General features: G+C 36.0%; 2 protein-coding genes across 2 annotated transcripts in view; one reads left to right on the top strand and one right to left on the bottom strand.

Annotated features, from left to right (window-relative positions):
* Positions 1–11,910, bottom strand: part of LOC103521740 (zinc finger protein 835-like) — a gene marked incomplete at its 3' end in the record, with an annotated part of 27,365 nt that extends 15,455 nt beyond the window's left edge. The window contains exons 1-11 of the mRNA XM_026832358.1: positions 11,367–11,910; positions 10,698–10,877; positions 10,590–10,603; positions 7,460–7,607; positions 6,932–7,111; positions 4,871–5,168; positions 4,424–4,592; positions 3,979–4,161; positions 3,433–3,615; positions 2,846–2,956; positions 2,664–2,756 (exon numbers count right to left, since the gene is read on the bottom strand). Coding sequence (XP_026688159.1) covers positions 2,664–2,756; positions 2,846–2,956; positions 3,433–3,615; positions 3,979–4,161; positions 4,424–4,592; positions 4,871–5,168; positions 6,932–7,111; positions 7,460–7,607; positions 10,590–10,603; positions 10,698–10,877; positions 11,367–11,492 — 1,685 coding nt within the window. The remainder of the gene's footprint in view (positions 1–2,663; positions 2,757–2,845; positions 2,957–3,432; positions 3,616–3,978; positions 4,162–4,423; positions 4,593–4,870; positions 5,169–6,931; positions 7,112–7,459; positions 7,608–10,589; positions 10,604–10,697; positions 10,878–11,366) is intronic.
* A 14-nt stretch (positions 11,911–11,924) lies between these two features.
* LOC103521710 (5'-AMP-activated protein kinase catalytic subunit alpha-2) lies at positions 11,925–23,681 on the top strand. Its single transcript, XM_026832355.1, has 10 exons — positions 11,925–12,075; positions 13,006–13,072; positions 13,698–14,156; positions 14,533–15,549; positions 17,282–17,497; positions 19,429–19,578; positions 20,497–20,723; positions 21,801–21,852; positions 22,073–22,167; positions 23,361–23,681. Exons 1-10 carry the CDS (start codon positions 12,007–12,009, stop codon positions 23,388–23,390), a joined length of 2,382 nt encoding a protein of 793 aa, XP_026688156.1. The 5' UTR covers positions 11,925–12,006; the 3' UTR covers positions 23,391–23,681.
* Positions 23,682–24,977: the final 1,296 nt, after the last annotated feature.

Below are 24,977 nucleotides of genomic sequence, written 5' to 3'. Positions count from 1 at the left end.
GTTTTTTTTTTTTTTTTTTTTTTTTGCTGGGGTTGGTAGGTACGTGAAAGAAGAAAAAAATAAGAAATTTCACAAATCTTTAAGACATTATTTACCAAGCAATATGATTTCATAACTAACTACTTCATCCATTCAAATTTCAGATAGGCCAGCCTAGTTAGCTTAGTTGGTAGTGCGTCTGCCTTGTAAGCGCTAGGCCGCGGGTTCGATTCCCGCCCGGGGCGGATTTTATCCTGATGGTATAATGTTCGTTCTCGAAACGGCTGGCTTTCTCCTATCCTGTCTTCCTTCTCTCTTCGATTTCGGGACGATAAGACCCTAGCAGTTACAGTTCCCTCTGTCAAACCTCTTTAAAAAAAAGAGGTTTGACGTCACAGTATAACTGCTTAACCCTCTCCTAATTTTTTCCGCGCTAGGTCGCGGGTTCTATTCCCGCCCAGAACGGATTTCATCCTCAACAGATAAGGTTCGTTTACGGAACGGCTCTTGTTCTGCTATCCTGACTTCCTTCTCTCTTTACTTTCGGGACGATAAGATCTTAGCAGTTACAGTTCTTTCTATCAAACCTCTAGAAAAAAATCTGGTGTGAACATCACACGACTTTCCTTATCCTATTGAATGTAAAGGCAGAAAATTCCAAGTACCTCCATGCAAAATTTACAAAAAACACCATTCGTAATGTTTGAGAAGCGAGCTATCGCTTAATCGTTGTGGATTGATATCAAGCATTTTTGAAAATGTGGCAACATTGCAATTATGCTCCTGTAAAAACATGTGGTACTGGCGAGCATAAATTTATTTCCCAGGAGAGAAAATACCGTACAGCGGAAATTTCTCAATAAATAAAAAAAAAACAAATGCCTAGTCATGCGTACCTATGTGCATAACAAAATGAAATTTTCTTGGCAGTCCAACCAAAACACTTTTAACCATCATAAATCATGAGCGATCAAACACTTGGAGTAAAAAGTGGGAAGTGCAGAGCGATTCGTGAAATAGGACCCTAAAATCAAGTCAAATTCCATCTGACAACACTGTTTACAGAGAACGGTGGATAAAGGTGATTTCCTCAAGACTTGTAATTTTCCAAGTCCCTATGTGTAGGATGTAAAATTAAGGTAATTAAGTCAAGAATTCAAATGCCTTACCAATACAACTGAAAGAACAATATTTTTTTCAAATTATCAGACTAGAGCTTTTGAAAATCTCTAACTACACGAATTCACTCGGTATACCAACTTCTCTTGAAACATTAAACTGTTATGAGGTCTAAAAATCTCTATAAAATCAAATAAAAGTCCTGTACATTCTATAAAACGGGATGAAAACCCTTTAACATAAATTTATTTAAAAAAGAAAAAAAAAAAAAAAAAAAAAAAAAAACTCAAGGGGTGATATTAAAAATAAATAAATTAAAGGCTTTCTAAGAGGTTTGACGTCACAGTATAACTGCTTAACCCTCTCCTAATTTTTCCCGCGTTGGGTCGCGGGTTCGATTCCCGACCAGAACGGATTTCATCCTCAACAGATAACAGATAAGGTTCGTTTTCGGAACGGCTGGCTTTCTCCTATCCTGACTTCCTTCTCTCTTTACTTTCGGGACGATAAGATTTTAGCAGTTACAGTTCTTTCTATCAAACCTCTAGAAAAAAAGTCACAGATCCGGATCAGATGTTGAGTGATGATATTATCTACTTTTCTTGTCAGATCTCAAGTTATTTGAAGAGTGGAAGGATCCCTAATTTCAAGAGGTGTTTTGGGACAACAAACCTGAAGAATATTATGGGTCTTCCTTAGGCGGTCACATATTTAAACCATGATGGAGATTTCTTAGACCAAAGTTTGCGGATCTGATTTGTCAATTTTATTGTAGACATTGGTAAATTTGAAAAGATATTTCACCAAAAACTCCAAAAGGCAGAAAATACCAAGTACCTCCAACCTCCATACAAAAAACACCATTCGTAATGTTTGAGAAGCGAGCTATCGCTTAATCTTTGTGGATTGATATCAAGCATTTTGAAAAATGTGGCAACATTGCAATTATGCTCCTGGAAAAATATGTACTGGCGAGAGAGAAAATACCGTACAGCGGAATTTTTGTATAGTATAGGTAATCTAAACAAAACTCTGTCCACACTCATGACATACGAACGGTCGTTCACCGAGGTGCACTGCCTTGGTATGAGCAGTCACTGCGGATCTACTGCTGAACCTGGATTGAAGATGGAATTGAGAATGAATTTGGATTTAAAAATTTATTTATCGTATATCGTATGACTTCCCCCCTTTACCCATCTTTGTAAACTATCCTAATTACTAAGGATATTTATGTCAAATAAATAAATGACATTTGAGAGAGAAAAAGAAAATGGAAAAGCTAGACTAGTTAACTATCCTAAACAGATAGGTTTAATTATCGGAATGACTGGCTGTATCCTACCCTGTTTTCCTTCCCTCTTCGATTTTAGGACGACAAGACCTCCGTTGTTACAGTTGCCTCCTCTCTCTCTCTTTTTTTAATGATTTGTTTGGACTGGATCTTACAAATTAATGTTCTTTCTCTCACTCAATTATTTTGTGTCGCTTGGATTCGAACCACAGTCCCCTCGGTTATGAATCCAGCCTTGGTAGCAACTGTACAATGTACATTAGGGTCTCACCTCTTATCACACGATGGACAAGGATACGTCGCCCTATCCTCAGGAGGCAGGTGCACTCGCTCGTGATGTCGAAGTAAGGCCTCACTATGGAACCTGCGAGCACACTTGCAACACACGAACGGCTGTTCTTCCTTGGGAATATGAGATAGTATGTGATCCTGGAGTAGGGACCACTATGGAACCTGCGAGCACACTTGCAGCACACGAACGGCTGTTCTTCCTTGGGAATATGAGATAGTATGTGATCCTGGAGTAGGGATTTGCGTAGGAAGTTCTTGCCGCACTTGTCACACCTAAAAGTTTGAGGATATTAACTTTAACTCTTGGATTAAGTAGTTTGATTGGCTAAAATGTTCAAAAACAACCAATCAGATTGCAAGAGTTAAATTTGGGATGAACAAACAATCAAGTATCTTTCACGAAAATCACAGAATGAGAGGACAAGCCTCTTCTTTCTACCTTCTTTTCCTAACACAATCACACAGCTTTTAGATTACTTATGCCCTGAAATCCCGAGGGAGAACACTAGGGCTCGATAGCTATTAGGTACGTAGCCCACCTCTGTGGCTGAGTGGTCAAGAGCACTGACTCTCAACCTGGAGGTGCTGGGTTCGAATCCCGGCCGGGGCGGAAATTTTCTGACCGTTCCTGGATAGGCATGGATGTAAAAGAATGTGCCTTGAAGTAATGCAAAAGAGGTTCCTTTCCAAGGTACAATCTTTATCTTTATTTTATTATTATTATTATTTTTAAGCTATTAGATACGTACGTGAAAGTTTCGACAGGAATACCACTATGAATGGCTCGATGTCTTGACACCATTACACGAGACGTGAGTTTAACTCCGCACCCAGGACACAGAATGTGGGCGGGAGATTTGTGTTGAGCCGTGCAGTGATGAGACAACTGAGTCCACGTTTTGAATGTGGCATCGCATGAGTGACAATCGTATCTATGGAGGAGGAGAGAACAAAAGTGTTTACTTAATAAAGAAAGTGCTTGAATTCCGACAAAATTTGTTGAAAATATCTCAAAACTAAAACACATTTACTTAAAATAGATATCACAAAAGTCAAATCATAATCAAATATTTCTTCTTCAAACCCCTTCCATGGAAAAAACTTAAATTTACTAAAATACATAACCGAAATCGTTGTGCTTAATCTGTGGATCAATGTAAAATTCAATAATGAATACAAATAAGTAGGTACAAATAAAAAAAAAAAATCCCGTGGGAATTGGGACTCAAGAGCTACCTATTAGATAAGTACATGAAAGGGACGACACTAGGGCTCAACAGCTATTAGATACGTACGTGAAAGTCTCAACAGGAATACCACTATGAATGGCTCGATGTCTGGACACCATGACACGAGACGTGAGTTTAACTCCGCACCCAGGACACATAATGTGGGCGGGAGTTTTGTGTTGAGCCGTGCAGTGATGAGACAACTGAGTCCACGTTTTGAATGTGGCATCGCATGAGTGACAATCGTATCTATGGAGGAGAGAACAAAAGTGTTTACTTAATAAAGAAAGTGCTTGAATTCCGACAAAATTTGTTGAAAATATCTCAAAACTAAAACACATTTAAAATATTACAAAAGTCAAATAATAATCAAATATTTCTTCTTCAAACCCCTTTCATGGATGAAACTTGAATTTACTTAAGATTAAAATACATAACCGAAATCGTTCTGCTTAATCTGTGGGTCAATGTAAGATTTAATAATGAAATAAAATCTATTATGTCTACTTACTTTCCTAGAGGTGGTACTTGATCTCCAAGTTTTCTCTTATTCTTCTTCTCCTCACCGTTTTCTTTCTTGACTTCAGTTTTTAATTTGGGTTTCACATCAAGCTCAAAGTCTGGGTCATCAAAGAAATCGGGGGAAGGAAGTGACACATTGTCTGAGAGGTGAGATAATCCTGGGGGAGAGGAAGATATAATGATATTTTCAAACATAATATTAGAAAGTAAAAAAAGACCATATTTCTCAAGTCTGTAAAATAAGTTTCTCAGGACTGTATTAAAACCTATGAAAATAGAGCAAAAGATTTCTCTTTTTGTACTTATAATTCAAAAAGAATAATGGTGGTAAACTCATACTTTGTCTGCACTCAATTAAATGCACATTCTAAGAAAAATGCTCTTTTTGAATAAGACTTGTCTAAATCCACAATGTCTTGAATAAACCAAACCTTACCATCTTCTCCATCATCAAAATATTCTTCTTCTATTTTTTTCACTTTTTTCTTTGATGCTTTTGGTTTTGCCTTAGTCTTTGCAACACTCTTCTTAGGTTCTTTTTTTGTCTTCACTTTTGGTTTGGAAATGGATTTCAGTCTCAGCTTTGGGACTTCTTTACTTGTTTTTCTCTTTGCAGACTTCTTTTTTCCCTGTTCTTTATTGTCTACTTTTTCTCGATCACTCAACACTTCTCTTTCCCATTCTTCCTCTTCATCCTCTTCCTCATCATCATAATTATCATTATCTTCTGAAGTCTGAAACAAAAGAATGTTGAAAAAGAAATGAAAGGGAGGGTAAAAATATATCAGATAGTGTTTTAAGCAAGAATATTTTATTTAAAATGTCATTCTCATTTAATACACTGTGCTAATTTTATGACTTGACATCTTGTTCTTGTTTCAACATACCTACATGGTCTGTGTAATAAGTATCAGGAATGATTTTTTCCTGGTGCGATACTTGATCACAGAACTGTTGCAATTAATTGTCTTAATAACAGGTACTCATTCCTCATCATCATAATTATCATTATCTTCTGAAGTCTGAAACAAAAGAATGTTGAAAAAGAAATGAAAGGGAGGGTAAAAATATATCGGATAGTGTTTTAAGCAAGAATATTTCATTTAAAATATCATTCTCATTTAATACACTGTGCTAATTTTATGACTTGACATCTTGGTCTTGTTTCAACATACCTACATGGTCTGTATAATAAGTATCAGGAATGATTTCCTGGTGTGATGCTTGATCACAGAACTGTTGCAATTAATTGTCTTAATAACAGGTACTCGGATTTTTATTTATCACTAATACACAGCCTTGTGCAAAGTTTTGTTTGGATTTAATTGACATTTTAGTGAACCTCTCTTTAGTACCTTGGTCGTAGCAGCAAAAAGTGAAAATTACACGATTCAATTTTGTATTGGGTGTGGCAGATCAGGTCCAGTGGAAATGATTTGCCTAATGTACAAGGATGACAGTATGTCACAAGCTGCAATTTTAAATTTACCTAAACCTTTCAAAGATGGCCAACAGCATGTGGAGGGCGAGCCGACCATAACATGCTTCGTGTGTGAAATGTGGTCAATTCCAATGGTTGGTTAAGTGTCTATTTGATAGCAAATCATGTTGGCATTGATAAAATGACAGTGCAAACCATCATTACCAAAAAATGGGCATTCGAAAGATCTGTGCAAAAATTTGCTCAAAAAATTCCAACTGACAACAAAAAGCAGAGGCTCCAAAGTCACTGCCTATCTTACCCAAACTATTCCCCGACCCCCATACAGTCCAGAAGTGGCCTCTAGAGACTTTTTTACGTGCCTGAAGTCAAATCTTTCCTCAAGTGAGACCATCATGGGACCATCAGTGCTGTCAAAAAGGCTATGACATGCTATTTGAAGGAGCTCCTGCTTACCAAGTATTTTTCCAATTTTTTTCCCGATACTTGTTATACAAACTGTGTATAACTTAAAAGCTTCCATCTTCTTTCAATATTTTTTTTTTTTTTTTTACACAATTTCACGGTTACATCCATTGTACACAAAATAATCTAATCTAAAAACTAGGTTGTTTAATTAAAGAAAAAAAATACAATTTAAAGCAATAATAAGTAAGATGATAGAATGGGACAAAACCAGCCATCCCAGAAGTGCAAGCGCCGTCCCAAACTGAAGGTCAGCTAACATAAGGAGATCAGAGTTAAATAATTTCGGCAAAACAATCACCGTCAGACCTCCAATCCGAGACCACGCCCACACCCAAGGAATGACAATCATCCCCATTCCCCACCTTAGATTTCAAACGGAATTTTATCCGAAGAAACCAGATTGAAGATCTTATTGATATTATCAAAGAATACGTCAACGCCTTCATCCCCGGCCAAGTTCCAAAGTTTTTGACATCTTACCATAGAAAAGTTTTCTGAGGAGTTAGTAAGATACAGAATAATAATGCAAGATACAGAATATTTTTATTTTATTTTTACAGGGGAGGAGTTAAAAAGCAGTGTACTTACATACTGATTCTCTTTAATATAGCTTTGTCTTATTGTGTCCACATTATTGCTATTGGCATCCACTAATTCTTTAAACATCTTTTGTACCTTGACACATTTTTGTACAAAACGGGATATTGACAGCAACTGTTTATCACAAGCCTTACAAATATTTTGTGGCATCTCTTCATTTTCATCCAGCTAGAGAAAGAAAAGAAGTAATAAAATTAATTTTAATTTAATATAAGAACTTTATTTATACTGTCAGCTAAGACAAAAAAAGGTCTAACATGAAAAAATTGAATAAGTTATAAATTAAATTATAATTCAATATTTTTAGTCCAAGAATTTCTACTATCATTTTCATAAAGAGGACATAGTTGGCTTTCATACAGAAGGCTATGTAAAGTCAAGGTGATAGCCAACTCCAAAGACTATAATTATCAGTGAACTGACTTGATGTGGTAAGGTCCTCAAGTTTCACTTGATTTAAACCACTCAAAGCTCTAGGAAATCATTAAATATTTTTTTGATTAGAAAAATATTTACCTGGACAACAATACATTTCATAATGTTCTCTAGAATGGTATGTCCATCAATATCTCTATTGTCCAATGAAGCATAAACATCTTCTGAGTCTCCACATAAGCGGCACCACTGCTTCCAATTTCCCATGATGAATACTCGTAGATCACAACTTCAAGCTCGATGTATTTTATCACAGTTGATTCTTGATTTATATTAGGGACATATACAAAGGATGCATGATCACAAAGAGCTTCTGAATGTTTAAATAAGAAGAGATTATGTGCCCAAAGCTTAGAATATAACTTTCAATTCAATGATCAATGATGCCAAGTAGTATCTAGGCAAGAAGAGATTATACTTAGGTACATGCTAAAATATTTTTGTTAAAACCACTACAAATGTCCAGACTCTCTAAACTTTTGGTCCAACCCAACATGTAGATGTTGAGTGATGATATTATCTACTTTTCTTGTCAGATCTCAAGTTATTTGAAGAGTGGAAGGATCCCTAATTTCAAGAGGTGTTTCGGGACAACAAACCTGAAGAATATTATGGGTCTTCCTTAGGCGGTCACATATTGAAACCATGATGGAGATTTTTTAGACCAAAGTTTGCGGATCTGATTTGTCAATTTTATTGTAGACATTGGTAAATTTGAAAGGATATTTCACCAAAAACTCCAAAAGGCAGAAAATTTCAAGTAGGTACCTCCATGCAAAATTCACAAAAAAAAACACCATTCGTAATGTTTGAGAAGCGAGCTATCGCTTAATCGTTGTGGATTGATATCAAGCATTTTGAAAAATGTGGCAACATTGCAATTATGCTCCTGGAAAAATATGTACTGGCAAGCATAAATTTATTTCCCAGGAGAGAAAATACCGTACAGCGGAATTTTTGTATAGTACATAGGTACCTAATCTAAATAAAAAATTAAAAAAAATCAAATGCCTAGTCATGCGTATGTGCATACCAAAATGAAATTTTCTTGGCAGTCCAATCAAAACACTTTCAACCATCATAAATCATAATCTACAAAAGCGATCAAACACTTGGAGCAAAAAGTGCGAAATGCAGAGCGATTCGTGAAATAGGACCCTGAAATCAAGTCAAATTCCATCTGACAACACTGTATTGATTACTTTGAAGAGGTCAAAGATAGCTGACTTCACTCACTCAAAACAACTTGATAAAAAAGTTTGAGATTTAAAAAAAAAAAAAAAAAAAAAAAAAAAAAAAAAAAATCAGTAAAACCTAAAACCTGTAAAACTTTTTCCCTTAAACTTACAAAGAATAAAATTGAATTAATAGACATGTGTGGGTGCTAGAAGAACGGTTACTGTTTATTAAACCCACATAGTTAATCCACATTGTAATCATGGCTACAAGCAAACAACTTTTGGACATTGATCCTGATCTGATGCCCCATAGCAGTCTCCATCACACAGCTTTTAGATTACTTATGCCCTGAAATCCCGAGGGAGAACACTAGGGCTCGATAGCTATTAGGTACGTAGCCCACCTCTGGGGCTGAGTGGTCAAGAGCACTGACTCTCAACCTAGAGGTGCTGGGTTCGAATCCCGGTCGGGGCGGAAATTTTCTGACCGAACTTTTCCGTTCCTGGTTAGGCATGGATGTAAAAGAATGTGCCTTGAAGTAATGCAAAAGAGGTTCCTTTCCAAGGTACAATCTTTATCTTTATTTTATTATTATTTTTAAGCTATTAGATACGTACGTGAAAGTTTCGACAGGAATACCACTATGAATGGCTCGATGTCTTGATTTCTGTCCCATGGAAACCAGTCAAACCTCAGCCAGGTATGTGCAATTAATTGAGCTCTTTTTTCATTGTGGATATTTCATGGTCAAACTATGTTATGGTGGGAAAACAATACCAAGCATTGTTCAATATTCATAGTTTAACAGTGAAACTTCCACTAGCAAAATATGGCTATGTTTGTCACCAATGAGAGAGGATGTTGTTACCAGTAAATAAAAAGGAATATGAAAAGCAACTCCAAGAATCACACCTTCAAGGTGTACGAGTATTTACTTACCGAATGAATGTCCTTGCTTCTTTACCTGCAATGCTAAGCATTGTACTCACTTGCCTAAGTATTTAAAATAAATAGGTGTGATTAAATGGAGCAGTCTCCTCCTGAACGTAAGTTGTAGAGAAATACAAAAACCTCTAGTAGTCCTTTCCTACCCATTTGTGGATATGTGGTCAAATTCGTGGGCCCCTGACCCCTGACTTCTGCTCAGTGATAGTGTTTTAGGCAAGAATATTTTATTTAAAATGTCATTCTCATTTAATACACTGTGCTAATTTTATGACTTGACATCTTGTTCTTATACACAGCCTTGTGCAAAGTTTTGTTTGGATTTAATTGACTTTTTAGTGAACCTCTCTTTAGTTTTAGTACCTTGGTCATAGCAGCAAAAAGTGAACATTATACCATTCAATTTTGTATTGGGCGTGGCAGATCAGGTCCAGTGGAAATGATTTGCCTAATGTACAAGGATGACAGTATGTCACAAACTGCAATTTTAAATTTTCCTAAACCTTTCAAAGATGGCCGACAGCATGTGGAGGGCGAGCCAGCCATAACATGCTTCGTGTGTGAAATGTGGTCAATTCCAATGGTTGGTTAAGTGTCTATTTGATAGCAAATCATGTTGGCATTGATAAAATGACAGTGCAAACCATCATTACCAAAAAATGGGCATTCGAAAGATCTGTGCAAAAATTTGCTCAAAAAATTCCAACTGACAACAAAAAGCAGAGGCTCCAAAGTCACTGCCTATCTTACCCAAACTATTCCCCGACCTCCATACAGTCCAGAAGTGGCCTCTACAGACTTTTTTATGTGCCTGAAGTCAAATTTTTCCTCAAGTGAGACCATCATGGGACCATCAGTGCTGTCAAAAAGGCTATGATGTGCTATTTGAAGGAGCTTCTGCTTACCAAGTATTTTTCCAATTTTTTTCCCAATACTTGTTATACAAACCGTGTATAAGTTAAAAGCTTCCATCTTCTTTCAACATGCAAGATACAGAATATTTTTATTTTATTTTTACAGGGGAGTTATCAAAGAATACGTCAACGCCTTCATCCCCGGCCAAGTTCCAAAGTTTTTGACATCTTACCATAGAAAAGTTTTCTGAGGAGTTAGTAAGATACAGAATAATAATGCAAGATACAGAATATTTTTATTTTATTTTTACAGGGGAGGAGTTAAAAAGCAGTGTACTTACATACTGATTCTCTTTAATATAGCTTTGTCTTATTGTGTCCACATTATTGCTATTGGCATCCACTAATTCTTTAAACATCTTTTGTACCTTGACACATTTTTGTACAAAACGGGATATTGACAGCAACTGTTTATCACAAGCCTTACAAATATTTTGTGGCATCTCTTCATTTTCATCCAGCTAGAGAAAGAAAAGAAGTAATAAAATTAATTTTAATTTAATATAAGAACTTTATTTATACTGTCAGCTAAGACAAAAAAAGGTCTAACATGAAAAAATTGAATAAGTTATAAATTAAATTTCTCTTCATTTTCATCCAGCTAGAGAAAGAAAAGAAGTAATAAAATTAATTTTAATTTAATATAAGAACTTTATTTATACTGTCAGCTGAGACAAAAAAAGGTCCAACATGAAAAAATTGAATAAGTTATAAATTAAATTAATAATTCAATATTTTTAGTCCAAGAATTTCTACTATCATTTTCATAAAGAGGACATAGTTGGCTTTCATACAGAAGGCTATGTAAAATCAAGGTGATAGCCAACTCCAAAGACTGTGATTATCAGTAAACTGACTTGATGTGGTAAGGTCCTCAAGTATCACTTGATTTAAACCACTCAAAGCTCTAGGAAATCATTAAATATTTTCTTGAGTAAAAAAATATTTACCTGGACAACAATACATTTCATAATGTTCTCTAGAATGGTATGTCCATCAATATCTCTATTGTCCAATGAAGCATAAACATCTTCTGAATCTCCACATAAGCGGCACCACTGCTTCCAATTTCCCATGATGAATACTCGTAGATCACAACTTCAAGCTTGATGTATTTTATCACGATTCTTGATTTATATTAGGGACATATACAAAGGATGCATGATCACAAAGAGGTTCTAAATGTTTTAATAAAGAATATAACCTTTCAATTCAATGATGCCAAGTAGTATCTAGGCAAGAAGAGATTATACTTGTATAAGTACATGCTAAAATATTTTTGTTAAAACCACTACAAATGTCCAGACTCTCTAAACTTTTGGTCCAACCCAACATGTAGATGTTGAGTGATGATATTATCTACTTTTCTTGTCAGATCTCAAGTTATTTGAAGAGTGGAAGGATCCCTAATTTCAAGAGGTGTTTCGGGACAACAAACCTGAAGAATATTATGGGTCTTCCTTAGGCGGTCACATATTTAAACCATGATGGAGATTTCTTAGACCAAAAAATTGAATTAATAGACATGTGTGGGTGCTAGAAGAACGGTTACTGTTTATTAAACCCACATAGTTAATCCACATTGTAATCATGGCTACAAGCAAACAACTTTTGGACATTGATCCTGATCTGATGCCCCATAGCAGTCTCCTCCTGAACGTAAGTTGTAGAGAAATACAAAAACCTCTAGTAGTCCTTTCCTACCCATTTGTGGATATGTGGTCAAATTCGTGGGCCCCTGACCCCTGACTTCTGCTCAGTATCAGTGGGTCAAGTCAAATTCCTTAGGTTCATGTTCTGTTTTCCAAGAATCACACCTTCAAGGTGTACGAGTATTTACTTACCGAATGAATGTCCTTGCTTCTTTACCTGCAATGCTAAGCATTGTACTTACTTGCCTAGGTATTTAAAATAAATAGGTGTGATTGGTAATTAAATGTAGCAGTCTCCTCCTGAACGTAAGTTGTAGAGAAATACAAAAACCTCTAGTAGTCCTTTCCTACCCATTTGTGGATATGTGGTCAAATTTGTGGGCCCCTGACTTCTGCTCAGAATCAGTGGGTCAAGTCAAATTCCTTAGGTTCATGTTCTGTTTTCCAAGAATCACACCTTCAAGGTGTACGAGTATTTACTTACCGAATGAATGTCCTTGCTTCTTTACCTGCAATGCTAAGCATTGTACTTACTTGCCTAGGTATTTAAAATAAATAGGTGTGATTGGTAATTAAATGCACTTACAACTTTATATTGTTCAATGTTGAAGAGCATGGTAGTGCTCCACCCTGCCAATCAAAATGTGATTGTACAAGAATCTGTCTTGGGTGTTTATGTTTACAAAGAGAGAAAAAAAAATCATCTCTTTGTGAATTGATTTTTTACAGAATGAACCAGGTCCTTCCAAATCTGCCGATGATTCTGTCCCAGATTAAATGGACTTACAACTTTACCTATATTGTTCAGTGTTGAAGAGCATGGTAGTGCTCCACCCTGCCAATCAAAATGAGATTGTACAAGAATCTGTCTTGGGTGTTTATGTATACAAAGAGAGAGAAAAAATCATCTCTTACTTTGTGAATTGATTTTTTACAGAGTGAACCAGGTCCTTCCAAATCTGCCGATGATTCTGTCCCTTGGAAACCAGTCAAACCTCAGCCAGGTATGTGCAATTAATTGAGCTCTTTTTTCATTGTGGATAACTATTTCATGGTCAAACTATGTTATGGTGGGAAAACAATACCAAGCATTGTTTAATATTCATAGTTTCACAGTGAAACTTCCATTAGCAAAATATGGCTATGTTTGTCACCAATGAGAGAGGATGTTGTTACCAGTAAATAAAAAGGAATATTAAAAGCAAAATTTTAATACCTACCTAAATGTCAAGGAATATAGTAATATTACTCTTTTATTATTACTTTCTTCTCAAACTTAAGGTAATTTTCTCAAACCACTGAATAAAAATTGACAAATCTTAATGAAAAATATACCTCCTAATTACAATCTTAGGGCCAACATTTTGCCCTCTCCTGCATTTGCATTAGACATGGGCTGTATCCTCAAACCCAAAAGAAAAATTTTAAAAGGTGAAAAGTGAGCTTAAAACTATTGTCCTTTGTTTTTATTGAAATGAACTAATCCTCTTTTGGGTAATTGAGCTTTTTCTACTCTTTTCCATGAGAATTATTTTCCAACATGTAAACATTTCAACAAGATTCAAACAAACAAAGTAATGTACTGTACAATAAGAAGAATGCTCATGCTGTGCCTGTTTGTATTTACAGACGCAGAGAAGCATGTCAAAATTGGGCACTACATTCTGGGGCACACTCTGGGTGTTGGAACATTTGGAAAAGTAAAAATGGGAGAGCACCAAATAACCAAACATAAAGTAGCAATAAAAATATTGAACCGTCAAAAAATCAAAAGTTTGGATGTTGTGGGAAAAATCCGACGAGAAATTCAGAATTTGAAGTTGTTTCGTCATCCACACATTATCAAGCTGTACCAAGTGATTAGTACACCTACTGATATCTTCATGATCATGGAGTTTGTATCAGGAGGAGAATTGTTTGACTATATTGTGAAGCATGGGAAACTCAAGGAGAATGAAGCCAGAAGATTCTTCCAGCAGATTATTTCTGGAGTAGACTATTGTCACAGGCATATGATTGTACATAGGGACCTAAAGCCTGAGAACCTCTTACTTGATCAAAACCTTCATGTTAAAATAGCTGACTTTGGTCTCTCCAACATGATGATGGATGGAGAGTTTCTCAAGACAAGTTGTGGCTCTCCTAATTATGCTGCCCCTGAAGTTATCTCTGGTAAACTATCAAGGAGAATGAAGCCAGAAGATTCTTCCAGCAGATTATCTCTGGAGTAGACTATTGTCACAGGCATATGATTGTACATAGGGACCTGAAGCCTGAGAACCTCTTACTTGATCAAAACCTTCACGTTAAGATAGCTGACTTTGGTCTCTCCAACATGATGATGGATGGAGAGTTTCTCAAGACAAGTTGTGGCTCTCCTAACTATGCTGCCCCTGAAGTTATCTCTGGTAAACTATATGCAGGTCCTGAGGTAGATATCTGGTCGTTAAGATAGCTGACTTTGGTCTCTCCAACATGATGATGGATGGAGAGTTTCTCAAGACAAGTTGTGGCTCTCCTAACTATGCTGCCCCCGAAGTTATCTCTGGTAAACTGTATGCAGGTCCTGAGGTAGATATCTGGTCGTGTGGTGTCATCCTGTATGCTCTCCTATGTGGCTCCCTACCATTTGATGATGAGCAAGTATCCACATTATTTCGTAAGATAAAGTCTGGTATCTTTCCTATCCCAGAATACTTGAATAAGTCAGTTGTCAGTCTCTTATGTCAAATGTTACAAGTAGATCCTATCAAGCGTGCGACCATAGAAGATATCAAGAATCATGAGTGGTTCAAGTTTGAGCTGCCTGCTTACTTGTTCCCGCCACCTTACCAGAAGGATACTTCCGTCATAGATACAGATGCTGTAGCAGAAGTGTGTGAGAAGTTTAGTGTGAAAGAATCGGAGGTTCATAATGCATTGCTAGATGGAGACCCACATGATCAGCTTTGTATTGCCTATCATCTTATAATAGATAACAAGAGATTGGCTGATGTTGTAGAACGCTATGAAATCAAAGACTTCTACGCCGCGTCCACATCTACACCACCTTGTAGTCCTAGTGGAGATCCTGTCAAGACACATCCAGAACGAATGAGGGAGAGAATGTTGAGGCGAGAAGGAATCAAAGCTGGAGCGAACATGGAGAAGAAGGCCAAGTGGCACCTAGGTATCCGTAGTCAAAGTAAACCTATGGATATTATGAACGAAGTGTACAGAGCAATGAAAGCCCTTGGCTTCGAGTGGAAACTAATGAATAATTATCACGTTAGAGTGCGCCACAGTAACAAAAGAACTAAGATGTCGCTACAACTGTACCAGGTGGGCTATAAGAATTATCTCCTGGACTTCAAGAGCATTAGTAATGAAGAGGACATGGGCTTATGTTCTGAGACTCAACTGTCTCAGACAGTCCTTAGCAATCACAATATAATGGAGTTCTTTGAAATGTGCGCTGCTCTTATCAGGCAACTTGCATGTTGAGTCTAATCAGTCATCAGACTAGTCTACATCTAGAATACCAAAGTACACAGAGCAAAGTACACTGAAACAAGCGTACCAAGTTCCACGAGAAATGAAGTGTGCAGATAATGTCTTTCATAAATGATTGTGAGATTCCCAATTTATTGTATTGTCTTAGTTTAAATATGAACTAATATTTTTTGCTATTTCTTATGTAATTTCTGGGTTATGATTTTGGGAAGGGAATTGAAAGGAGCATAAAATTATTCTTAGAAAAAGGTAATCAGCTCAAAAGTTGTGTTTAAAAAGACATCAACTTTTTCTGCTGATATATTTTATTTGCATAAAAGATGTTCTGTTCTGGGTTATGATTTTGGGAAGGGAATTGAAAGGAGCATAAAATTATTCTTAGAAAAAGGTAATCAGCTCAAAAGTTGTGTTTAAAAGAACATCAACTTTTTCTGCTGATATATTGTATTCGCATGAAAGATGTTCTAAATAAGTTGAGTTGGTAGGCAATTGATACCGAAGTCTAAAAATAATGAAAAAGTTTTGTTGCAATAGAATTAAGGACCTAATTTAGGTAATAGTTGTCCCTTGATAATAATTCTTTATTAGGTACCTATGTACCTACATATTACATGATTGCATTTCATTAATATTAAGTTCTTGATAGAAAATTCTTGGCGATTATCATTAAATTAATATTTTTACATAGGTGTATATTTATTGACTTGAACGAAATCTGAACCCATATCTCCTGGATTAGAAAGCAATGTCTTAACTGCTAACTCGATAAGGCTAAGGGTTCAACTATTTGGTTCATAATATTAAATAGGTACATAATATATGTACTTTATTTACTTATTTTGTTTTATTTTTCTGTGAAATTAAACCATTTTTTGCGTGCATTAATTCTTGTAGGTAACTAAAACGTTGTAAAACTTGATTTTTATTTTTAGTGGGCATCCTACCCTGTATGTTTACATGTATAGTTGTTACATTAATTTATGTGGATGACAACATTTACCTATATTGCGGAAAATACATGAAAACCATATTTTATTTTATTTTATTACAAAACCTTATGTGTTTACCTTATTTTTTGAAACAATCTCTCTTACTCGTAGTTATTACACTTATTACCTATGTTTGCTGGGTCCACGAAATCATAGGTACCTAATGGCTAATGGCATAGGTACCCACTTTAGTTTTAGTTTATGATTTTTTTCTCGAATATTTTTAGTAGCGAGCATCAAACGACTTGTCCTCACGCTCACCCGTCTAAATTCACATTCGACATTACTTAACTCTCGGTGTCAGAGGGACATTTTAGGATTCTAGAATAGGTAGTCTTTACGCCTTTTAGTGCCCTATATTAATAGGATCCAGGTTATATTATACAATGACTTTAAGTGAATAGAAAACTCTTCTCTAACGACGGCATCTCTTAAGATTAGGATTCATATATGCGTATAGTATCGTAGATTGTTTAGTGAACATACATATGTGATAGTGATGTTGACACGCTCAAAAAAAGTCAATTTTCGGAGTGCAAGACCAATATTAACTAGTGGTTCTACCTAAAATAGTGCATACGAAATTGTTCACCGAATGACAATCACGTGCACCTTTCACTCCGATTGTGACCCGCAGGGATATGTATCAAAACTCGAAAGAAGGACGGAGAGAAGGTATTCATCAATCTGTGTCACACGAAGGATATGCCAGCTCCCCGTGATATTGGTGAGGCAGAACTTATGAGGATCCTGGAATCCGAGGAGCCTGTATCAAAACTCGAAAGAAGGACGGAGAGAAGGTATTCATCAATCTGTGTCACACGAAGGATATGCCAGCTCCCCGTGATATTGGTGAAAGTGAACTGATGAGGATTCTGGAATCCGAGGAGCCCAGCTCGTACAAGATAGCTATGAGTCTGGCTGATGCTCACATAGAAGCGGACAAAGGTAAGCAAATTGTATCACGTTTATACTAAATAAGGAGAAAATAGGTCTTCACTTATTTAGTATTAATTAGTACTTGACATGGTATTCCGTTTCCAAATTGTACCACGTTTATTTGTTGTACAATGTACACAATAATGGTGGTAGTAGCCTAAAATAAAAGGTAAGGTAGGTAGGTATAGCGGTTTTAGCTATGAGTCTGGCTGATGCTCACATAGAAGCGGACAAAGGTAAGCAAATTGTATCACGTTTATACTAAATAAGGAGAAAATAGGTTTTCACTTATTTAGTATTAATTAGTACTTGACATGGTATCCCGTTTCCAATTTGCACCACGTTTGTTTGTTGTGCAATGTACACAATAATGGTGGTAGTAGCCTCAAATAAAAGGTAAGGTAGGTAGGTAGGTAAAGCGGTTTTAGGGATTTAACGTCACTCTTAACAACTCGGGTCTTCTCGTGACGGTTGTTTTACCAACGTACAAAGACATTAACATTGGAAGACGAATGTAGTCTCTCCAGATATGACGCCTTCATTATGCATCATTTATAATGTGCCAAAAAATTGAGCCCTCAATCCCTTATTCTTTTCAAGTGACTCAACATAAATATTATTGTTAATAACAATGATTTAGGACTGATTGCCGACAGTGACCTTGTCATAGATTGTTATTAAATCAAATATTTGTCTTTGTACATTGCCTACCTAACATGGGCGAATAGGTTTTGTAGATCGTACTTCGGCAAATTACAAATTATACATCCGAATTAACCCAACCATGACTAATTATTATGAACTTGGTATCTTGTAGTCCTTATAGTTGTAGTAGCAGCAGCAGCAGCTAGATAACTTAGTACACTTGTACCTATATTAGTTAAAATAGTGCATGCAGCATGCAGTCTTCTATCAGAAGCAGAAGTAATCTGGGTTTTTTTATAAGAATTTTTCAGGAAAAACTCCCACGATTAAGAATGAGCCTACCAGAGTAAATTAAGGGACATTTAAAATAATTTTTGTATGTAATCTGGGTTTTTTATAAGAATTTTTCAGGGAAAACTCCCACGATTAAGAATGAGCCTACCAATGAAATTTTAAGCATTTCTATTGAAATCAGCGTGTTTCGAACTTCCTTTATCAGCGAAGAAAAAAAAAGTGGTTGAGCCCCATTTTTCAGGAAAAACTCCCACGATTTAGAATGAGCCTACCAAAGAGTAAATTAAGTGACATTTAAAATAATTTTTATTTTCAAGGGGTTTTACGTCACTGCATAACAACCACGGTTTTTAGTGACGGCTTTTACCCACCTTTATACTAAATAAGGAGAAAATAGGTCTTCACTTATTTAGTATTAATTAGTACTTGACATGGTATTCCGTTTCCAAATTGTACCACGTTTGTTTGTAGTACAATGTACACAATAATGGTGATAGTAGCCTAAAATAAAAGGTAAGGTAGGTAGGTAGGTATAGCGGTTACGAGGGGAAAATCTTCAATATGCACAGGAAAAACAAAATGCATGCGAAAATTCCACGGGTTAAAACCAACAAGGAGTCATCTAATTAAGTATTGAGTTAGGTAAACAAATCGTTACCTTATTACGAGCATCATATAAAGGTGTTTCTGCTATGAAAACTCAGAGAGACTTTTGATTTCGTGTGGGTGAGTTTAAAGTTAAAGTAATAGCGGTTATAGGGATTTAACGTCACTCTTAACAACTTGGGTCTTCTCGTGACGGTTGTTTTACCCACCATTCGGCGACAAGCTACCTGCCTCCTCAATTTAACCTCACCCAACCTGAGTGAAATAAAAGGTAAGAAAGAAGCCTGGGATAATAAAAATTAATGCGATGTGGACAAAAGTTTGCCTTTAAGATACTCTCCCCAGATCAGCCTTCACTGGGATATAATATGACATAATTTTGTTCACCATTGCAGGAGGAAACCCATGTCTTGTGTATGACGTAGCGATCAATTCGGACTTCTTCAAGAAAGTGGAGTCCAGTAAATTGTTCAAGAGATTTGTTTTCACCGTGGTGTCCGAGGGTTTGCAGAATAAGTACAAGTTTGAATTCGATCCTGAAGCAGGTAAGAAATCGGACATTTTGATCCTCTGAAAAAATAAAATAGTAAAAGCTCAAAGCTCTGGCTTACAGAACTTGAATTTGGGCCGCTCGCTGGAGCGAACTTTTCGCTGCAAACTATGGTGATTACATAGAGGCGGCGACGACTAAATAGGTTTAGAATAAAATATCTCATATGCCAAGTCTAACTTATTTCTAGTAGAAATCCCATGGAATGGCCCTTTCCAACGTCGCGCTATTAGATCACATGTTCAGTTGACTTGAGAGCTCGAGATCCAGGTAGTCCAATTTAAAACCATGATTAAACTTATGTAATAGATGGTTAATTTTCACAAACCTCTATATATTTTCATGTAACAGTGTACCTAATTTGTGTAATTAATTTTTATTACAATGCAGTAGAATACACGTACGAGGCTTCCAAGAATGATGCGTCGGCGACGACTAAATAGGTTTAGAATAAAATATCTCATATGCCAAGTCTAACTTATTTCTAGTAGAAATCCCATGGAATGGCCCTTTCAACGTCGCTCTATTAGATCGCATGTTCAGTAGACTTGAGAGCTCGAGACCCAGGTAGTCCAATTTAAAACCATGATTAAACTTATGTAATAGATGGTTAATTTTCACAAACCTTTATATATTTTCATGTAACAGTGTACCTAATTTGTGTAATTACTTTTTATTACAATGCAGTAGAATACACGTACGAGGCTTCCAAGAATGATGCGTGAAACACTTTTAACAAATACCTAATTTAATTTTATCCGAGTAAAAATTCCATCCAATTTGTTGCGTACACACTACACACGCCATAAGAGAACATACTAAACATTGTGAACACTCTTGAATACCTCCCATGTATGAAAAAATATTGGTTAAGTTCACAAAAGTCAAAATATCGATAACTTCTCAATTTCAGACCTGATTGAGCTCAAGAACCGACGCGTGATGGGAATTCTGCAATACCATCGAATCGAACAGCGACCCATCAACTACGGAGACCCTGTCAAACCCAAGACACTCATTGAAGAGCTTACTCCAGTCAAATCTGAGGGGGAGAAGTCTCAGGATAATATTCTCATTTTGAGAACCCCTAGTACAGGCAAACCAGACCATTTGAGAGTTTTCATTCATGTAAAGAATATTGTAAGTAAATATGGGACCTATTCCTCATTTGATGATTACATAGAGGCGGCGACGACTAAATAGGTTTAGAATAAAATATCTCATATGCCAAGTCTAACTTATTTCTAGTAGAAATCCCCAGGTAGTCCAATTTAAAACCATGATTAAACTTATGTAACAGATGGTTCATTTTCACGAACCTCTATATATTTTCATGTAACAGTGTACCTAATTTGTGTAATTAATTTTTATTACAATGCAGTATAATACACGTACGAGGCTTCGAACTTCCAAGAATGATCTGCGAAACACTTTTAACAAATACCTAATTTAATTTTATCCGAGTAAAAATTCCATCCAATTTGTTGCGTACACACTACACACGTACACACGCGCACACGCCATAAGAGAACATATTAAACATTGTGAACACTCTTGAATACCTCCCAACCTCCCATGTATGAAAAAATATTGGTTAAGTTCACAAAAGTCAAAATATCGATAACTTCTCAATTTCAGACCTGATTGAGCTCAAGAACCGACGCGTGATGGGAATTCTGCAATACCATCGAATCGAACAGCGACCCATCAACTACGGAGACCCTGTCAAACCCAAGACACTCATTGAAGAGCTTACTCCAGTCAAATCTGAGGGGGAGAAGTCTCAGGATAATATTCTCATTTTGAGAACCCCTAGTACAGGCAAACCAGACCATTTGAGAGTTTTCATTCATGTAAAGAATATTGTAAGTAAATATGGGACCTATTCCTCATTTCTCTATCAACTCTATCCGATTTTGGCACTTTTTGCTCGTTGCATGGCAAAAATTATTATCAAACAGTACCTTCTACTTTTTTTTTCTATTGGTGGATTGAGATGTCCTTTCAGGGGGATGGGCTCATGGATTGTGGTTCTTCCTTGCGCCTTTATAGAACTAACAGTTGTCAGTAGAGCCCTAAGGATTGAGAACTAATTTACCCTGTTACATCGAAATAACTTTCGTATTTCAGTATTGGTGGTAGTATTAGGGTCTTCTGAAATAGCCCTAAGGATAAAAATTTTACCCTATTAAATCGAACTCTTCTTTTTTATTTCAGGAAATTCCGGAAGTTCTATTGGGAGAGGATAGAATCCTCGTGAAAGATGTGAGCAGTGTAAACGCGACTCCTCATGTGGATGAATTTCTACCTTGTCTGGTGCAGTGTGAACGCGCCCTAGTAGTCTCTCCTCGTCCTTCTCCACATGTAAGTTCAGCTCTCTGTTTCTCTTTATCTCTCTTTTCTCTTTCTCTCTCTCTCTCTCTCTTCTCTTTCTTTCTCTCTCTCTCTGATTGGGTCACGGGGAGCCCCTATGGGCCATTTTCCTGAAGGCAGTGTAAACGCGACTCCTCATGTGGATGAATTTCTACCTTGTCTGGTGCAGTGTGAACGCGCCCTAGTAGTCTCTCCTCGTCCTTCACCACATGTAAGTTCAGCTCTCTGTTTCTCTTTATCTCTCTTTTCTCTTTCTCTCTCTCTCTCTCTCTCTCTCTCTTTCTTTCTGTCTCTCTCTCTCTCTGATCGGGTCACGGGAAGCCCCTATGGGCCATTTTCCTGAAGAAAAAAATGAAAAATCATTTTATTGAACCAATTCCTACTTAATATTATAAGATACAAGGTCATTGCCCTTCAACAAATCTTTTGTTTGTTTTGGGCACTTGAGAAAGTCCGGACTTTTGAACAAACTTCTATACTTTCAATAAGTTTTCTGTCTTCTTTTACATCTGCCTCAACAAGTTCTAGTTTCTCTTTGTTTCTTTTTTAACTTTTCTTTATTTTTGTTTCCATTCTGTTTAACTTCTCACGTGGGCTCTTAGCGCTTTTTTAGCTTTTCCTTTGTCTGCTTGAGAGAAGAGAGAAAATCTTTGAACTTTTTTTTTTAATATTTTTTCCACTTGTTCTCTACCTACATACCTTATTTTAATGTATTATTTGTAGGTACTTTCCTGTGTATTTTAAGATTTAAGTATCGAGACAGAAGTGATCAAATTTCCACCGTATTTATTCTTTTATTTCAAGAGAAATTCACATGCCACGAGTTTTTCCCTCCTTACCTACTTGGTACTTTTTTTTTTCTTTACATTATAGGTATAGGACTGTCTGGAAGAGACTGACAAGAAACGGCAAACCTATAAATGTGTATAAGAAAAAGCTAGGAAGAAGAAGATTATAGTTATACACTCTATGTAAAATATATTTTTGTCCCTTGTCCGTACGTATATCTCAGTAAAAATGGGCTTTCTACTTTCCTGTGTATTTTAAGATTTAAGTATCGAGACAGACGAGATCAAATTTCCACCGTATTTATTCTTTTATTTCAAGAGAAATTCACGTGCCACGAGTTTTTCCCTCCTTATCTACTTCGTACTTTTTTACTTTACATTATAGGTACCTATAGGGCTGTCTGGAAGAGACTGACAAGAAACGGCAAACCTATAAATATGTAGGTATAAGAAAAAGCTAGGAAGAAGAAGATTATAGGTATACACTCTATGTAAAATATATTTTTGTCCCTTGTCCGCACGTAAAGTACGTATATCTCAGTAGAAATGGGTATTTCCTATTTCCACACCCACATAACTAATAAGTCTACTAACTGTGTTTATTTTTGGTTTTCAGGTTCTTGAAATGATACTACCAGTGGCTTGAATGAATGTCATTAATGTCATCATGAATAAGCGAAGTGAGAACAAGCAGATGCACAATAATTTTTTGTTATTTTGAGACACCCAAGTGTTTTTAGGTTTGTTTATCACTTCAAGATCTCGATTTTTGTTTCTAATTAGATAGGTTTTTAGTAATTTTCCATTTTGTAAATCCCGACTTTAAACCCACTAATTTTTCGATGGTGCCTTTTTGTAAATATACAAAATAATTCTGAAAGAATAAATTCTCTGCTTTTTGACTTGTCCCTTGATCCCCCTCCCCCTTATTGCAAAATTTAGGGTCCTTTCGTAGACCTTTTAGACCTCAAATGATTTAGGTAGGTACGTATGTATGTACATCATTTAAACTCAGTTCCTACCTACTGAGTCGACAGAAAAATTCTTAACAAGCACATAGTAGGTACCTAAGCACATCTTGAAGGAATAAAAGTAGGTAGGTATTTCCTTTCAAAATGTCATAATACCATAAACGTGTTTTTCTTTCATTAACATCATGAACATTTTATAATATTACGTAAATACCGGTTCTTCTCATGTGAAGTTAGTTATAAAATTAGAAAAAGAGTGGAAACTAAAACAACTGCGTCAAACGTTAGTACATGGGTTATCTACATAGATAAGTTATGTACACATATTGGTAATACATGTAGTTATTTATCATGTTGGTATGCTTCAAGATCTCGATTTTTGTTTCTAATTAGATAGGTTTTTAGTAATTTTCCATTTTGTAAATCCCGACTTTAAACCCACTAATTTTTTGATGGTGCTTTTTTGTAAATATACAAAATAATTCTGAAAGAATAAATTCTCTGCTTTTTGACTTGTCCCTTGATCCCCCCTCCCTCTTATTGCAAAATTTAGGGTGCTTTCGTAGACCTTTTAGACCTCAAATGATTTAGGTAGGTACGTATGTATGTACATCATTTAATTTTGACTATCACAAAATAAACCCAGTACCTACCTACTGAGAAATAAACCCAGTACCCAGTACTTACTGAGTCGACAGAAAAATTCTTAACAAGCACATAGTACCTAAGCACATCTGAAGGAATAAAAGTAGGTAGGTATTTCCTTTCAAAATGTCATAATACCATAAACGTGTTTTTCTTTCATTAACATCGTGAACATTTTATAATATTACGTGAATACCGGTTCTTCTCATGTGAAGTTAGTTTTAAATTAGAAAAAGAGTGGAAACTAAAACAACTGCGTCAAACGTTAGTACATTGGTTATCTACATAGATAAGTTATGTACACATATTGGTAATACACGTAAATACCGGTTCTTCTCATGTGAAGTTAGTTATAAAATTAGAAAAAGAGTGGAAACTAAAACAACTGCGTCAAACGTTAGTACATTGGTTATCTACATAAATAAGTTATGTACACATATTGGTAATACCTGTAGTTATTTATCATGTTGGTATCTACTACATCTACTCGTGTACATAAATGAAAGAAGGAAAAGAGACTTCCTCAATAAAGACGTTCAAGAAATTGTTCATTTGTACTCGTGTGTTTTTCTTTCATTAACATCGTGAACATTTTATAATATTACGTAAATACCGGT

This window comes from Diaphorina citri, unplaced genomic scaffold (assembly GCF_000475195.1).
Source record: "Diaphorina citri unplaced genomic scaffold, Diaci psyllid genome assembly version 1.1 scaffold76, whole genome shotgun sequence".
NCBI lineage: Eukaryota > Metazoa > Arthropoda > Insecta > Hemiptera > Psyllidae > Diaphorina > Diaphorina citri.
This window is presented reverse-complemented; position numbering and strand designations above follow the sequence as displayed.

Coding starts and splice junctions, on each gene's coding strand:
- LOC103521710 (XM_026832355.1), top strand. CDS start 12,007: ATGGCTACAAGCAAACAACTTTTGGACATTGATCCTGATCTGATGCCC. Junction 19,579..20,496: donor TGAATTCGATCCTGAAGCAG/GTAAGAAATCGG, acceptor TCTCAATTTCAG/ACCTGATTGAGCTCAAGAAC. Junction 21,853..22,072: donor AATCCTCGTGAAAGATGTGA/GCAGTGTAAACG, acceptor ATTTTCCTGAAG/GCAGTGTAAACGCGACTCCT.